The sequence below is a fragment of the Salvelinus fontinalis genome, chromosome 28 (genome assembly GCF_029448725.1).
Source record: "Salvelinus fontinalis isolate EN_2023a chromosome 28, ASM2944872v1, whole genome shotgun sequence".
In the NCBI taxonomy this organism is placed as follows: Eukaryota; Metazoa; Chordata; class Actinopteri; order Salmoniformes; family Salmonidae; genus Salvelinus; species Salvelinus fontinalis.
Window position 1 is genome coordinate 15838214 of NC_074692.1, and position 18557 is coordinate 15856770.

Consider the following 18557-nt stretch of genomic DNA (forward strand, 5'->3'; position numbering starts at 1 on the left):
ATAAGTGATTAGAGAAACTCACTTACACGAGACCGTGTATAGTGTACATTAGGATACCATACCTTTCACCATGAGAGTCCATTGTGCAAAATAAAACTGGGCACATTACTGAGATAAGGTATGATAGCCACAATTAGAAGTAAGTATAAAACATTTTTCGTTGTCTGAGCAACATTTTTGTCATGAGATAAAGTCAGACTGACATGAGAGAGCAATGGTCTGTAACAATGCAGAGGTATCATGTATAGACCCATGCAGACACTGAGTGTACTATAATATAGGTCAGCCAGAGGCAGCCTATGGGCCAAAACTGGACTGCAAGGAATTTTGGGGATGTTAGTTTTGGTTAAAAAATAAAATCTGTTAAAAATGTGTTTAGTTTAGGAAGTCTTTTCCCTAGTATTCCCACGAGTAAAAAAAACATGTGATCATGTCTCAATGTAATCAAGGTATGAAATTATTGTTATTTTCAAATGCAATCTATTTTTGGCCTTAGTTGTGGTCAATTTGCAGTGTAAGAATTATTATAATTATGTTCCAGTCCACTCAAACAAAAATGATCCGGCAGCTGAATCTAGTTGCCTACCCATTTTACAGACGCTCTTATCCCTTATACTGACTTACAGGAACAATTTAGGGTTCAGTGCTTTGCTCAAGGGCACATTGACAGCGTTTTAACCCAATTGGCTTGGGGATTCAAAACAGCAACCTTTCGATTCCTGGCCCAACACTCTTAAACCCTAGACTACCTTCCACCCTGATATAGAGCAGATTCTGGTGATTTTTTTTTATTTTTACAATAGGCCTAACGTTACCATATGTTATTTGATTCAAATTATTTTTACTTTTTTGATTTTAAGTGATTCCATCATTGACTGCTTTGTTTTCCTCAAGGTCAGGAATGTAAGGAATCGACCTGTTGTCAACGACGTAGGCCTCAGTGGACACTGTCAGAGGATATGTGTGTGTGTGTGTATTAAATAACATGAGGAAAATGATTGCAGTAGCCTACTTGATCATCAGCAGGTGCACATAGTGTTTGGATTTTAGAGGATGAGTCTGTCTGAGGTTACCATTCATGCATTTGTCTGTGGAAGTTTGCATCAATACGTGCATTGATTGTGATATTTTATTTATGAATGGGCCCCAGCCTCCCCGTAAGACAATGGGCCCCACCCTCCCCCTCCTCACCGATGCAGCTGTTTAGTGGATCCGGCCTGTTATTCTACTTAGCCTTTTGTCTTCACATCATGTGTTGCTGATAGCACTGCACAACCAAATGTTGCTGTCAATAACCATTAGCCATCAATTTGCATAGTTTATCCCCTTGACAGCTTGATTTAGCTCTCACTATTTGTATGGTGATTTCTCTGTGCATTTTGCTCTGTCATTGTTCTCATGTAAATTTCACACGGGTTCGTTCGGGCAGGGCAATTGCTATGACATTTTTTTGCATTATACAGTATTTGGTTTCTGCTAACCATCACAAAATATATCTTGATTTGATTCTGCAAAATGTCATATCCCCCATCGAAACAGTAGAGTAACTGCAGAGGGCGTTAGTAGTCAGCCCTCAACTCCTAAAAGTAGATTCTCCCAAAACTGATTGGTGGTACAGAAATGATTGGTACAGTTTTGGTATACATTTACATAGCACTTACAACTGCTATCCATGTTTGTGGCATGCACAATACAAAGAGTTTGCAAAAATAAGTCACAACAAAAGAAAAATTATCTTAAACAATAATTGGGTGTTGAGAGAAGGTTTACTGTAGCTACAATTAATTTAAGTTAGTTTTTACAAATCTAATGTATATAAACATTTTAACATGTAATTACACAAATCAGATACAGATAAGGTACCTACAATGTAATTACACTGTACACACTGTACTGTCTACCATGTAAATATATAGGTATTAGGGACAGTTATTGTATATTAGTACAGCATTTAGGTTTATTTATGTTGGGGAATGTTGTTCTCTTAGAATGACTTGCTCATTGTCTGCTTCATCTACAGGTGCAGGATCATAATTTGCAAACTCGTAGTGCATTCAAGGTTTAAAAAGGCTTCCAAAATGTGTAATTTTTTCTTTAAAATTTCAGACTTTATTTGCCCTAACTAAACATGTATCAACCCCTACAAAAATTACTATGAACACAATAATTTACATTTCCGGTTGCTGAAGAATTATTTTCCTGTTTTGAGAAACTGGTCAAATTAAGATCCTACACCTGTAAGTGATTAAAAGATTGGACCACTTACGTGGGTATATATTGGGCGGTATATGTACTTAAATACTTTTTGAATAATTTGACACGGTTTTGTTTGATCCGAGCATTTTTGTGACTTGTGTATTCTTAGGTTTATGATTCAGTGTAGGCCTTACTTTGCATAGAGTAAAGATCTTTAGTCATATTCAGGTTTACACTTTTGCCATGTTAAAACCTTCCGCAAATATAATCTCAACCACAAATGGATTACTTTAATGTATTAATATTAAAAAAGATCCTTTGACATAGAGACCAGTCAAATGAAAAGGAATTCTGCAAGCTGTGAATAAGGAACACAATATTGCCATCATGTGACAGACTTTTGTTATTACAACATGACTTTTCTTGAATGGCAAAACAAAAACTCAGGAAGTGGTATACAACTACTATCAAACACCATAGAGAATCATAAAGGACTCTTCATTGTATCGGTTCCGCTATGGCATACGGGAGCGCACTGACAGCGCCATTGAGGCCATTTCTATTTTTAAGTAGTTCATTTTCTACGAAAACTTATATTTTTTTATTTTTTTTATTTCACCTTTATTTAGCCAGGTAGGCTAGTTGAGAACAAGTTCTCATTTGCAACTGCGACCCTGCCAAGATAAAGCAAAGCAGTTCGACACATACAACAACACAGAGTTACACATGGAATAAACAAACATACAATCAATAATACAGTATACAAATCTATGTACAGCATGTGTAAATGAGGTAGGATAAGAGAGATATGGCAATACTACCTCAATAAGCCTAGCTAACCGGTGTCTGTATATAACCTTGCTACTGTTATTTTCAAATGTCTTTTTACTGTTGTTTTATTTCTTTACTTACCTACACACACACACACACACACACACACACACACACACACACACACACACACACACACACACACACACACACACACACACACACACACACACACCTTTTTTTCGCACTATTGGTTAGAGCTTGTAAGTAAGCATTTCACTGTAAGGTCTACTACACCTGTTGTATTCGGTGCACGTGACAAATAAACTTTGATTTGATCTGTTTGGTGTGTTCCTTACTCGTCAACAAGGTGGCGGTGAATAGAGCCTCTGCATCAGAAGACGATCATAAACAACTCTTGTCCTCCAACCATCAGTTCAAAGATAAGATCAAGAATTCACCAGTGATCCCTTCTATGATCCCTTCTCCCATGGATGTTTCTGCATTTCTCCAGTGAACCAAGGAGGCTAAAACACTTATGAGGATCCAGGTGTGGGTTCAAGCCCATATCAGGTTTTTATGTCCCACAGACAAAAGCGCACTCAGGATCCTTGTGGATCCCTGGGCCCCATGCCCAGGCTATGCCAAATGCAGGATCAGGTAGAGCCTGCTATCAAAGGGCCTCAGCAGCCACCTGCCTGTCCAGCAGCAGCGGCAGATCATAGCTTTGGCCCTCAAGCGCTGGGCTGAGGTGACTCCCCTCTCCTTCAAGGAAGACCCCACTTCTCTTGGGGCAGAGATTGATATCACAGGGTACCACAGGGTTCAATTCTCGGGCCGACTCTTTTCTCTGTATATATAAATGATGTTGCTCTTGCTGCGGGCGATTCCCTGATCCACCTCTACGCAGACGACACCATTCTGTATACTTCTGGCCCTTCCTTGGACACTGTGCTATCTAACCTCCAAACGAGCTTCAATGCCATACAACACTCCTTCCGTGGCCTCCAACTGCTCTTAAACGCTAGTAAAACCAAATGCATGCTTTTCAACCGTTCGCTGCCTGCACCCGCACGCCCGACTAGCATCACCACCCTGGATGGTTCCGACCTAGAATATGTGGACATCTATAAGTACCTAGGTGTCTGGCTAGACTGCAAACTCTCCTTCCAGATTCATATCAAACATCTCCAATCCAAAATCAAATCTAGAGTCGGCTTTCTATTCCGGAACAAAGCCTCCTTCACTCACGCCGCCAAACTTACCCTAGTAAAACTGACTATCCTACCGATCCTCGACTTCGGCGATGTCATCTACAAAATAGCTTCCAATACTCTACTCAGCAAACTGGATGCAGTTTATCACAGTGCCATCCGTTTTGTTACTAAAGCACCTTATACGACCCACCACTGCAACCTGTATGCCCTAGTCAGCTGGCCCTCGCTACATGTTCATCGTCAGACCCACTGGCTCCAGGTCATCTACAAGGCTATGCTAGGTAAAGTGCCGCCTTATCTCAGTTCACTGGTCACGATGGCTACACCCACTCGTAGCACGCGCTCCAGCAGGTGTATCTCACTGATCATCCCTAAAGCCAAAACCTCATTTGGCCGCCTTTCCTTCCAGTTCTCTGCTGCCTGCGACTGGAACGAATTGCAAAAATCTCTGAAGTTGGAGACTTTTATCTCCCTCAACAACTTTAAACATCTGCTATCTGAGCAGCTAACCGATCGCTGCAGCTGTACATAGCCCATCGGTATATAGCCCACCCAACTTACCTACCTCACCCCCATACTGTTTTTATTTATTTACTTTTCTGCTCTTTTGCACACCAGTATCTCTACTTGCACATGATCATCTGATGATTTATCACTCCAGTGTTAATCTGCTAAATTGTAATTATTCGATTTATTGCCTACCTCCTCATGCCTTTTGCACACATTGTATATAGATTCTCTTTTTTTCTACCATGTTATTGACTTGTTTATTGTTTACTCCATGTGTAACTCTGTGTTGTTGTCTGTTCACACTGCTATGCTTGATCTTGGCCAGGTCGCAGTTGCAAATGAGAACTTGTTCTCAACTAGCCTACCTGGTTAAATAAAGGTGAAATGAAAATGAAAATATATCCGCCTGGGCTTTGGCACAGGTATTACAGACATGCTCTGGATGTTACTGTATGATTCATAGCCCAGTTGTTATAGTATTTCCATTGTAGTGCTTACACGTTGAATCAAATCTTTTCTATTTTCCTCATTCATGTACTCAGACCAGCCTCCCTTTGGTTTGTGTGATTTTGTGTTTCTGACCCTCCCTCTTCAGGACGTCACCTGGGCTGTCCTTTGTTGTTCGATGGAGCGGGAGGAGAGGTTGAACATACAACCCAGTCAGGGCAGACCCATCTGGATGATGATCAATTCTACAGTGCTTTTCCATCTGACCATGGGGTCAAACCGCCTCAGGTACAGTACACACTCAGTGTGGCACACACACATTTCTCAGTGTGCTGTGAAATTCTCAATCTTTAGCGTTGTGTTTTAAATGCAGGTTTTGGTGCATGAGACAGGACATGTACTAGGACTACCCCACTTGTCTTTCCTTGACTCAGTGATGCACCCTCTGTAACCCAGCAATGGCAGCCCTATGGAGATGAGTTGGGACGACCGAAAGGCCATCCAAAATCTATATGGTAGGAAATGTGCACAAAAGGTCACCATTTAGATACAATATAAGGTCAATGCAAACAGAATGTATTTATACACCAGGAGAAAACAAAACCACAGTATAGTAATCACTTTGCTTCTACCTCCTGTCCAGTGTCGATTTTTTCTGTATGACAACTGCAGAGGCACACCTCGCCGAGGCGACTCCAGGAGTATGCAGCAGGGCTGGAACAAACTTCCGGCACAGAGTAGATGCCCACCTACATGTATGGACTCATGACCATGACAGGGTCTACTTCTTTAAAGGTGAACCATCATATAATATCAACTGACCAGGAAACATTAAGCTTCATTCCAATTTACATCATTAAGCACTGATTGCTTGCCATGTAGACATTTCTGTATGGCTTCTGTCAAATTGAATTGTAGCATGTAAGATTGAAGAACAGTATCTCCCCTTGAGGCCACCCAATAGTATAGTCCTTTAATAAAAGCATGGCATGGTGGGTATATAAGAAATAGACAGCATCCAAGTTACCTATGAAAAAAAAGATATATTTGACATAGCATTTCATATCTCGTACATTTATTTGGATTTTGAAGATTTAGTAAGCAGTCCCTACTCCGTGGATGATCATTTGGGTCAAAAGCATGGACAATGTCCACTAAACGTTTGGGGTACCCCTCCTCTACTTGATGATCAGACACATTGAATCCCCACACCTGGAAAACGTAAATTCTACAATTTAAAGAATATAACTACAAACCCTCTTATTCCCCCAAAATACCACATTCACTTGCGTTGACAAAGCCATTTGCTAATCTTAATGTATTTCAGTACACACCAACAAAATGACCGACCTGATGACCTTTAAAGAAATAGACCAGTCAATGCTGGTGGTGAAATATTGCTGTGTCCAGTGGTCCTGTGATGCCAGGGAAACACTGAGAGATCAGCTGCACATCAGAGTCCTGCAAATCACTAGAGCTCCAGAACTTAGTGCCTGTGAGAAACAAACAGCAGCAGGGGAGGTACTGTTGTGGTCGTCAACCCCCCACTAATACTTTGTTGCTCCACAAGAGGGAAGCAGATCAGTAGCGAGACTTATGTAGAGTCCTCTCAAGCACATTTTGTGACTGACAGTGAAATTCCATAATATCCCAGCAACATACATTTCACTTGTGTATATTGTACACTATCAACTACAGATCTTTCGTATGAAATAGAATAGAATGGGGCTCTTTTCCTTTCGCCCCCCCCCCCCCCCTTTTTTTTTTTACAGTATATACACCATACAACACTTTGATATTTACATTGTTTTCCCAACAGCAAATCAGGTGATGATTTGAGTTGTTATGTTGGCTTTGGGACATTACCCTTGTGGCTATATGACATACATATTAAGTCCAACTTGTTAACTTCCCTTTTTTGTTGTCTTTTTTTATACAGAGAATATGTGTTGGTATCAGTTTGATACACATGCTGCCTCCTCATTCACTCTTTTGTTTCAGGAAGAAAGGGAAGGTTGGTGGGAGGAGCTGCAGAGGATAGGGTGAGCTGAGGACAAAGAAACTACAGAGGGGAAAAGAGGGAGGTGGCAGCTGCAGATTTTGGGGCGATGGCTTTCTAATACTGTATGTAACAGGGCCAAAGGTCAAACATAGAGGACTGCATGTTTGTTGTTTTTTTCCCCACAGTTCTACTGAGTTAACTTTTGAGAGCTCTGTAACATTGTAGTCCAATTGTTGGTGTAAATAGCATAGTGTGAGTTATGCCATATATTATAAAGGAATAAAAGTCTCTGTGACTGTTTTGGAGAATAAAATGAATATAAATGTGAAGAGAGAGTGATGATGGTAGACAAACCATATGTCATCTCAGAATAACAGTGACACTAAAGAGAGGGAACTTTAGCCAAACAGTCAGAAGATTTACAGCCACTGCAGAAATTAAGACCCTCTCTGTGTCCCTGTCAAGTAAAACTGATATCCTTGAAAGAACAAGTGTTCTCCTTCTTGGGGATACACAGCCACAAAATTCAACTTGATATGAATAGCAACAAGTCACATATAGTCCTCAGTATGTATGCAATCATTTAGCATTCATACAGTGTTCCTGTATGTGTATGAATGGCTGTGCATTTCCGCCACCAGTGCAAAAAGAGTGTCTGGAATAAAACAGACCGTCCTCTGTCAAGGTTTAATGCAGTAGGATTTTCCTCTCTTGTTTCTCTAATGGAATTGCTTTTTGCTGGCATCCTCCATCACTAGACATTTGGCCAGATTCTTTGGTGCAGCACCAACTTAGCTGAGTCAAAAAACCTCTGATTTATGGCCAGTGATGTGAAGGAGAGTGAGCCAGCAGGAAAAACACAGGACCTTATGAGGACACACACACACACACACACACACACACACACACACACACACACACACACACACACACACACACACACACACACACACACACACACACACACACACACACACACACACACACACACACACACACACACACACACACACACACACACACACACACAAAGGCTCCTGCTCTCTGCTTACTATCCGTCAATTTGAAAAAATAAATACCAAAATGCCATTTAATTCTATCTTTGCCAGATGTTCTTTATTGTTTTACAATCTACCAAGGTGGGAAACTACCAGCAATTTCCAAAGTTTGTTCATTGTCTGTCAAAGGGCCATCTAAGAGGGCGTCTCTCAGATGACACGTACATGTAGTAGGTACATTACATCATCTATCAACCAACCTATAAAGGAAACAGTTGTACTAATACACTTTTATTCTAAAAGAACATCCTGATTCGCCAATGCTATTATCTATACACTCCATACACTTATTGCTGACTCATCCGGCCAGTCATGAAAATGAGTAGTAACTTCATAAGTGTAGTGAATTGAGTAGTACAATAATACCAGCAATTCATGTTTCATGTCTTTATTTGTGTTCAGTACTGTACATCATGGATCCCACTAAGAAGATTTGGTCTAAGGCATTTCAAATCAAGTATTGAACACAAAGGTGTTCTTATAGGCATATTGTGGTGACAGAAAAGCACACAAATATTTCACAGGCTAATACAATACAGTATTTGCTCACAAAACTCCACACATGCTCTCTCTTGTTTTTCGCACCCAATAATTAAGCAATCATATTGAATTTATTTTGATGTATTTCATATACAGGTATTTGCTTTTTATTGTTCTGAAGAGCATCTTGCAGGCACACACATGCATACACTCTCATGCTCTGCTTCACTCAGTGTACAGCCATACTGTTTATTTGAACTCAAACATAAAGGCCTCTGCTGTATATACAGTGGTTTCCTGATTGATTGTACTGAACTGATCTATTTATAGAGCACCTCGATAGGGAACAATCAATATGTCATTCATTCTTGATTTAAATATTTTGGTCTTTTGGCTTCTGTTTTTCTTCTGCCACTTCTACTTCCTTTTTGCTTTCTTCCGCTTCTCCCTTATCATCCCCTTCTTCTGTTTCAGTGGCTCCATCCTCCACTCCATCTCCTCCTTCTTGGCTTTCATCTTCTCCATTTTCTTTAGGCTCCCCTGCTTCCTCTTTCTCCGTATCTCCATTGTCACCTGTAGAGACAATGTGATTAGTTGTTAACCGTTGTAAACACTGAATGTGACAATTCAAAACCTTAAAAAAAAAGTGAAAGTGAAATCACATTCATTCAAACTCTAGACAACACGGACCAGCTTTTTGCTCTTCTTCCTCTTCCTCTGCTTCCTCGACTCCCTTCTCCTCTTCTTCCCCCTCTTCTTCCTCCTCTTCTTCCTGAGGACTTGACTCAGCAGGCTGTGCTTGACTGGCAGCTATAATCTCATCCGCAGAGGAGAATGATGAGCTGTACATGCGTAGGTAGGGAGCAGCAGAGCTCAGGCTGGACTGCATGGAAAACATGGGGCGGTTGTAGGATGGGGCAACACTCAGGCTTTGGGAGTAGACACTGGACATTTCCCCTGGTCCTCCAGCACTGAAGCGATTCTCCTCCCCTTCAAGCAGCTTCCTGGAAACAGAATAGATACATAGATCACAAGAGATGGCCCTGGTTGGCACTCAGTTAAATTTGTGTTACTGTAAAACACATATAATCCAATCTATGATCATATAGTAATGGTATAATTACAAACTTCTGCAGGAAGTTCCTCTCTGTGAAGTAGACACAATATGCATGTCTAATTTTACGAGTTACAGACCTGTAAGCTGCTATCTCGATGTCCAGAGCCATCTTAACGTTCAAGAGGTCTTGATAGTCCTTCAGGTACCTAGCCATTTCATTCTTAGTTGTCCTCAACTCGTCCTCCAGCTGGCCAATTGATTCCTATTTTGGAGAGATCATTAACATGATTAATGAGGTGTTTATTGTGGAATATATCTGATATATGTAAAAGTTTTTCCAAACATCATGACCAAACAACGTATTCTATAGGCCAGAACTTACTTTGTTGGTGTAAAGGATGCATTACGCAGCATTTCTGTAGAATATTCATTGTGCGCAATTGTCTGAAGGATTAGGTTCAGCAGAGTCTGCTACACTACTTATACTAATGCAGATATTTAGACAGGTTACATTTTTCATTCATGCTGCTCTGGCACTGACCTGTAGGGCTGCGATCTCAGCACTCTGTTTCTCCTCCACCTCTTGTAGCTGATTCTCCAGGGACTGGTTCATCCCCCGGCATGCTTCAATCTCCAGGTTCCGTGTTTTGATCAGGCGCCGGTACTCCCCGGCCTCGTCTTTGGCACTGCGAACGTTGTCTGTGTTGCGGGCGGTGCCTTCTGTCATCACACTCACCTTGCTGCGGAACCATTCCTCGGCTGACTGGAGGTTGCGGTGTGCCAGTTTCTCATACTGGACACGGATGTCTCGGAGGGCTGCGGACAGGTCTGGCTTGGCCACTTCCATCTCCACTGACACCTGGGCATTGTACTGCACCTGGGCCTGCAGCTCCGCTATCTCCCCCTCATGGAGACGTTTCAGGAAGGCCAACTCATCCAGCAGTGTCTCTGTCCTTTTCTCCAGCTCAACACGGCCCAAAGCAGCCTCATCTGCCCTCTTCCTTGCGTCCATCAGACGGCCTTCTACCTCTTCTCTGCTGACTACCTCCTCTTCATAACGGCCCTGTAGACTCTGCAACACCTCCTCCATCTGGTCCCTGTGGTTCTGAGCAGCCTGTTTCTCATCGCGGGCCTCCTCCACAGCAGCACGGAGCTGGCGGATCTCGTGCTCATATAGGGACCTGAGGTGGGAGGGCTCGCCATGCTTCTGCCTGAGGATCAGCAGTTCAGCATCCAGCAGCCTGTTCTGCTGTTCCAGCTCGTGGACGCGCTCAATGAAACTGGCAAAGCGGTCGTTCAGCTCCTGCAGCTGGGCTTTCTCCTGTGTCCGCACGGCCTTGAACTCAGTGCTGACCTGCACTGCCTGGCTTATGTCCAGTTCAGCAGTGGCAGCAGAGCCAGAGGCAGATAGCAGCATGGAGGAGCTGCGGCTGTATGTTGGGTAATGCAGCCGGGATGACCCATGGGATGAGAGGGGGGCAGAGAGGCTGGAATACACCGACCTGGATGTCATTCCTCCTGCACTACCTCCATACCCTCCACTGCGCAGCGTCACCCTCCTCTTGTGGGAAGAGGAAGGATAGTAAGGGTCGTAACCAATGGAACTCATGACTCGTGAAACAGGCAGCTCTATGTTTGATGGAGTTGCTGGGTCGACTGCACAGTGGGATCTGCATCACCGTGGCTTTTATAGTGCTGTAATGACTGTGACGCAAACCTTTTTTTAAAGCACTGACAGCAGGGATCAATGACAGCGCCAGCCAGCCAAGTCTGAGCTGTTAAGAAAGGGATTGAGAGATAGGGTGAGAGGAAAAGAGACAGATGTAAGGGGCGGGGATAACCAGTGGAGAGAGAGGTAAGGCAATGAGGTCAGTCTGTAACGACAAAATGTAAATTTTGCTGTGAAGCATGTCTGTCTTACTGAAACAGGATGAGAAGAAATGTTACTTTTAGCCCTAAAAACAAACTATAGCAATGCATCAGGTGACTGCAGTGCAGAGGCTTGAAACTACAGCGCTGGCAATTGAGGGAGCAAGTACTTTTGCCAACAATGACTCAGCACTGCACCATTTTGCCACTCCCATACAGCTGGGTAAGAGTCCAGAGCATTGCAGAGAACCTCATTCTTGTATCTTTTGCTCAACATTTGTATCAGTATTAGAAACCTTTGTCATTATATGTAGTCCTTAGTGCAGGCTTTATAATGACAGCACTACTGGACTCCCAGGTGCACGTTTATGGGTTCAAACCTATTTGGGCTATCGCCTGAATTTGCTACACTGGTGTCACAGAGGAAAATCCCACTTATCTGGCTACTCAGACTCTAGCCTCGAAAAAACACCTCTCACAGACTCCAAATCAATCTAATGCAATCTCTACATGATGGTCACAGGTTGGGGAAGTATTTTGAACAAAATGTAAAGTTGTGAAAGCAATGGTATTCGTGTGCAAATGGTTTAATCATCTAAAAACATGGATTTTGGCTACTCATACTAGACAAGATATACTGTATCATACCAGCTTTCACAGACTTCTTACTAATATATATTTAAAGTTAATGTCTTGAGAAAGCTTTATGAAGACAATTTAAAGTTGGGAATGTAATGATATTTTTGTGAAAATGTATTATTAATATAAACAACATTAATTTTCCTGTATCTGGGTATTCAGAATAGGCACTAGATATACCAGGCCACCTCTCAAACACGCCAAACAATCTCTACACACAGTGGACACAGCTTGGGGAAGCTTTATGAAGACAAGCCAGAGTTGTGAATGTAATGATATTTTATTTTTATAAATCATTTTGACAGTAACACCCCAAAAACTCTTTCATAAAGCTTATTCATTTCCATATGTACTAGGAAGCTACGTGTTTGTTTCTTGACTGAAAAAGTGCCTCAGGCCTTGAAAAATAAAAAAATAAACTGATTGAAAGTAAGGGGATATCGGTGAACAAATGCCGTGGTCAAGGCTACGACGGCGCCAGTGCAATGAGTTGAGCTTACTCAGGTGTTTAAAAGCACATATCAGACCAAGAGCTTAAAAGCCGATTTATGCTTGATCTGGAATGTGATCCAGAGGCTCCATACGGAGGGTGTGACGCAATTACGGAGCCTCCAGAGGCTTGTGTTGGCCAAATCAAGCTCCGTACCACATCGCCGTGCCACTCCCAAATATTGTTACAAATGCTCTGTATAGCTACGCATTGACATAATTGTTTGACTGTAGGTGGGGGCAGTACGTCCTGTATAAGCACAAACTCACTTCTTTCAAAACAGCTCTGCTCTGCAACGCGCAATTAGTATGAATGCTCTTACTTCTGCAGAGGCCACATCGCAGTACATACTGTACGGCCAGATTGACCATGAATCGGCTTTAATGCTTCTATAGTTCTTTATGAGTTTTAGTATAGAAAATGATCTTCCCGCAGAAGCGACAGTTACAGGGATGGTAAAAACGACTCGATTGCCATGGCAATATAAGGGAAACTGGGCAGAAGGGAGTGGTGCTTCAAATACAGCAGTTCTGTTGCCTGCCTCAACACATTATGGAAAGAAATTAACTGTATAGGAAGCTCTGGGGAAAGGTCATCTGGATACTGGACAGCCAATAAATTGGCAGATGCAAAGAGATTATCATCATTAGCAGACAACAGTTATTGAGGGCTTGAACAAAAAAAGCAGTTTGCGATTTTGTTCATACTGGTGAACCCCGTTTGATTTGTGTGGATGCAAATCAACCACAAACAGCCCTTATCTCTGGTATATCTTGGCATGCATCATTCAAGACTAACATGCTGACCAACAGTGGCGTGTATTCATGTGTGCCAAGGGAAGCCAGGCTTCCCCAAATATTTGACCAATAAAAAAAATACAACTGATAAAATCATTAATTTCTCTTTCGTCTCCCTCTTTGTTTTTACGCCAATTAGCAAGTGGCTGAATCTCACCTGAGAAATCATCTGAGCGAGGGAAACAGCGCACCTCTGTCCTAGTATGTGTAGCCCATGTATCTGATGCTGTCTGGCCCAAAAGAGTATAACATCTTGAGGCCATAGCATTTGATTGATTGATGCCAGCAAGTATTTGGCCACCCTTGATAAAACAATTATAAAACAATTAACCAATCAGCATTAAGCTGGGCTCAGCTCAATGTAATTAAATACGTGTTTTGCTCCATGAAGTAATCCAACAATGTGTACGCCGCCATCTTGTCTATTTCAAATCTTAATCTCTTATTGATTGAGACAGGAGGGTGTCCACCCCAAAGTGCTGCATGTCATGAGTGCAACTCAGAAATCAAGCGTCACGTTGAATGACATTCACCGTTCTCAATCTATGAGAAGATTTGAAATAGACAAGATGGCGGCTTACACATTGTTTGACTACTTCATGGAGAAAATATTTGATTTAATTTAATAACAGAAAATGTTCTAAATTTAAACGAACCACCTGCAACTAGCCATGAAAGATTAGAAGACATACTTTGTATAGCGAAGTAAAGGTTGGTAGAAAATTATCTGTGCTACACTTCACACTACCTAAATAATAACCAGTGGTGGAAAAAGTACCCAATTGTCATACTTGAGTTAAAGTAAAGATACCTTAATAGAAAATTACTCAAGTAAAAGTGATAGTGCACACAGTAAAATACTACTTGAGTAAATAAAGCTTACTTAAGTATCAAAAGTAAAAGTATAAATCATTTCACATTCCTTATATTGAGCAAACCAGACGGCACGGTTTTCTTGTTATTTTAAGTTATGGATAGCCAGGGGCACAGTCCAACACTCAGCCATAATTTACAAATTAAGCATTTGTGTTTAGTGAGTCTACCATATCAAAGGCAGCAGGGATGACCAGGGATGCTCTCTTGATATGTGTATGAATTGGACCATTTTCCTGTCCTGCTAAGAATTCGAACTGTAACAAGTACTTTGGGTGTCAGGGAAAATGTACGGAGTAAAAAGTACAATATAAATAGTAGTGTAAAGTACAGATGAGCAAAAAAACTTGCACCACTGGTAATAATGCCAGGATTGTAAACTGTCATGGTCAACACATACTACGGTAGCTAAGATGGGGAGAAGTCTGTCCATAATAAAGTGCTGCTCTGCCTTTTTAACAACACTATCAACAAGGCAGGTCCTACAGGCCCTAGTTTTGTCGCATCTGGATTATTGTTCAGTCATGTGGTCTGGTGCCACAAAGAGGGACACCAAAAAATTACAATTGGCTCAGAACAGGGCAGCACGGCTTGCCCTTAAATGTACACGGAGAGCTAACATTAATAATATGCATTTAAATCTCTCATGGCTCAAAGTGGAGATATTGACTTCACCACTACTTGTATTTGTAAGAAGGGTTGACATGCTGAATGCACCAAGGTGTCTGTTTAAACTACTAGCACACAGCTCAGACACCCATGCATACCACACAAGACATGCCACCAAATGTCTCTTCACAATCCCCAAGTCAAGAACAGACTATGGGAGGCACACAGTACTACATAGAGCCATGGCTACATGGAACTATATTCCCCATCAGGTAACTGATACAAGCAGTAGAAGTATATACACTGCTCAAAAAAATAAAGGGAACACTTAAACAACACAATGTAACTCCAAGTCAATCACACTTCTGTGAAATCAAACTGTCCACTTAGGAAGCAACACTGATTGACAATAAATTTCACATGCTGTTGTGCAAATGGAATAGACAAAAGGTGGAAATTATAGGCAATTAGCAAGACACCCCCAAAAAAGGAGTGATTCTGCAGGTGGTGACCACAGACCACTTCTCAGTTCCTATGCTTCCTGGCTGATGTTTTGGTCACTTTTGAATGCTGGCGGTGCTCTCACTCTAGTGGTAGCATGAGACGGAATCTACAACCCACACAAGTGGCTCAGGTAGTGCAGTTCATCCAGGATGGCACATCAATGCGAGCTGTGGCAAAAAGGTTTGCTGTGTCTGTCAGCGTAGTGTCCAGAGCATGGAGGCACTACCAGGAGACAGGCCAGTACATCAGGAGACGTGGAGGAGGCCGTAGGAGGGCAACAACCCAGCAGCAGGACCGCTACCTCCGCCTTTGTGCAAGTAGGTGCACTGCCAGCGCCGTGCAAAATGACCTCCAGCAGGCCACAAATGTGCATGTGTCTGCTCAAACGGTCAGAAACAGACTCCATGAGGGTGGTATGAGGGCCCGACGTCCACAGGTGGGGGTTGTGCTTACAGCCCAACACCGTGCAGGACGTTTGGCATTTGCCAGAGAACACCAAGATTGGCAAATTCGCCACTGGCGCCCTGTGCTCTTCACAGATGAAAGCAGGTTCACACTGAGCACATGAGCACATGTGACAGACGTGACAGGGTCTGGAGACGCCGTGGAGAACGTTCTGCTGCCTGCAATATCCTCCAGCATGACCGGTTTGGCGATGGGTCAGTCATGGTGTGGGGTGGCATTTCTTTGGGGGGCCGCACAGCCCTCCATGTGCTCGCCAGAGGTAGCCTGACTGCCATTAGGTACCGAGATGAGATCCTCAGACCCCTTGTGAGACCATATGCTGACACATGCACATTTGTGGCCTGCTGGAGGTCATTTTGCAGGGCTCTGGCAGTGCACCTCCTTGCACAAAGGCGGAGGTAGCGGTCCTGCTGCTGGGTTGTTGCCCTCCTACGGCCTCCTCCACGTCTCCTGATGTACTGGCCTGTCTCCTGGTAGCGCCTCCATGCTCTGGACACTACGCTGACAGACACAGCAAACCTTTTTGCCACAGCTCGCATTGATGTGCCATCCTGGATGAGCTGCACTACCTGAGCCACTTGTGTGGGTTGTAGACTCCATCTCATGCTACCACTAGAGTGAGAGCACCGCCAGCATTTAAAAGTGACCAAAACATCAGCCAGGAAGCATAGGAACTGAGAAGTGGTCTGTGGTCACCACCTGCAGAATCACTCCTTTTTTGGGGGTGTCTTGCTAATTGCCTATAATTTCCACCTTTTGTCTATTTCATTTGCACAACAGCATGTGAAATTTATTGTCAATCAGTGTTGCTTCCTAAGTGGACAGTTTGATTTCACAGAAGTGTGATTGACTTGGAGTTACATTGTGTTGTTTAAGTGTTCCCTTTATTTTTTTGAGCAGTGTATATATATTTTTTTTTAACAGATAAAAATACACCTTATGGAACAACAGGGACTGTGAAGAGACACACACACGGCACAGACTACGCACGATAAGACGCGTACGTACACATAGATGTTGAAGAGAAATTGTAGAATTAGGTTTTGACTTTGTGGCTGTGTTAACTAGCTGGTAACAATGGGGCAGAGATACCCGTCTCTGTTTTAGGTAAACTCGTTTTGCAAGCCAACGCGCACCGGGGTCTGAACGAAGTGACGGAAAGAGAGCAGAGAGCGTGCACCAATGGCGTGCAATCAACGGAATATCAGATATTATGATTGCCGCTTTTTTTTTAATGGTCATCCTATTCGGAATTCCAAGTTGGAAACACACACTTCCTTTTTAGAGTTCCTACTTTCTGACCTAAAGATCACTAACATAATGATATGACCAAAGGCTTCCTGAGTTCCCATTTGTCTGGAAATGCCGCGTTCAAAACAACTGGGAACTCGGAATTCCCTGACTTCAGTGCGTTCAAGACAACTGTGAACTCTGAAGAAAATGAGGTGCGACTGGGAAAAAACGTTTTGAATCGTCACCCAACTTGGAATTCCAACTCGGGAACTCGGGCCTGTTTCTAGAGCTCAGACTTTTCGACCTGAAGATCACTGACGTCATGATTTGCCCTCATTCCCAGATGTCTTGAACGCACCACAAGCACTATTTTTCCCCCTGAGTTCCCATTTGTCTTGAAAGTACATATTTTTGGGGGGTCAAATCATGACATCAGTGATCTTCAAGTCGGAGCTCTAGAAAGATACCAGAGTTTCCGACTTGGAATTCCAAGTTGGATGAGCTGTTTTTTTTCTTCAGTTCCCAGTTGTCTTGAATGCACTGAAGTCAGAAGTCTGAGATTTGAACGCGGCAATTCGTTCAGAGTATCGCTAGCTACCCTGATTCATAGGATTATCACAATGACTGTATAAATGAATGGACAAAGCCATCGATCACGTGACACCATTCATTCCTACAGTATATAACACATAATCTTATATATTACATTATTATATATTATATATTATATTATATACAGTATATAACACTTATCTCCCTCACTAGCTTTAAGCACCAGCTGTCAGAGCAGCTCACAGATTACTGCACCTGTACATAGCCCATCTATAATTTAGCCCAAACAACTACCTCCCCCCCTACTGTATTTATTTATTTATTTTGCTCCTTTGCACCCCATTATTTCTATCTCTACTTTGCACATTCTTCCACTGCAAATCTACCATTCCAGTGTTTTACTTGCTATATTGTATTTACCTCGCCACCATGGCCTTTTTTTGCCTTTTACCTCCCTTATCTCACCTCATTTGCTCACATTGTATATAGACTTATTTTTCTACTGTATTACTGACTGTATGTTTGTTTTACTCCATGTGTAACTCTGTGTTGTTGTATCTGTCAAACTGCTTTGCTTTATCTTGGCCAGGTCGCAATTGTAAATGAGAACTTGTTCTCAACTTGCCTACCTGGTTAAATAAAGGTGAAATAAATAAAATAATATGAATAATATGAATAATAATGCTGCGTTCACGTCGTGTCGGAAACTCTGAAATGTCCGACTTGTTAACCTAGTTGGAAGAGTCGGATCCCGAGTTTCCCACTTGGGAGGTACCAGAATCAGCCAA

The 18557-nt window shown here is 42.4% G+C and overlaps 1 protein-coding gene across 1 annotated transcript; it reads right to left on the bottom strand.

The window, feature by feature from the left end:
• Positions 1-8573: 8573 nt before the first annotated feature.
• LOC129826268 (neurofilament light polypeptide-like) lies at positions 8574-11411 on the bottom strand. Its single transcript, XM_055886806.1, has 4 exons — positions 10280-11411; positions 9876-10000; positions 9372-9685; positions 8574-9254 (listed from the first exon to the last, which is right to left on the bottom strand). The coding sequence occupies exons 1-4, from the start codon at positions 11345-11347 to the stop codon at positions 9055-9057; spliced, it is 1707 nt and encodes a 568-aa protein (XP_055742781.1). The 5' UTR covers positions 11348-11411; the 3' UTR covers positions 8574-9054.
• Positions 11412-18557: the final 7146 nt, after the last annotated feature.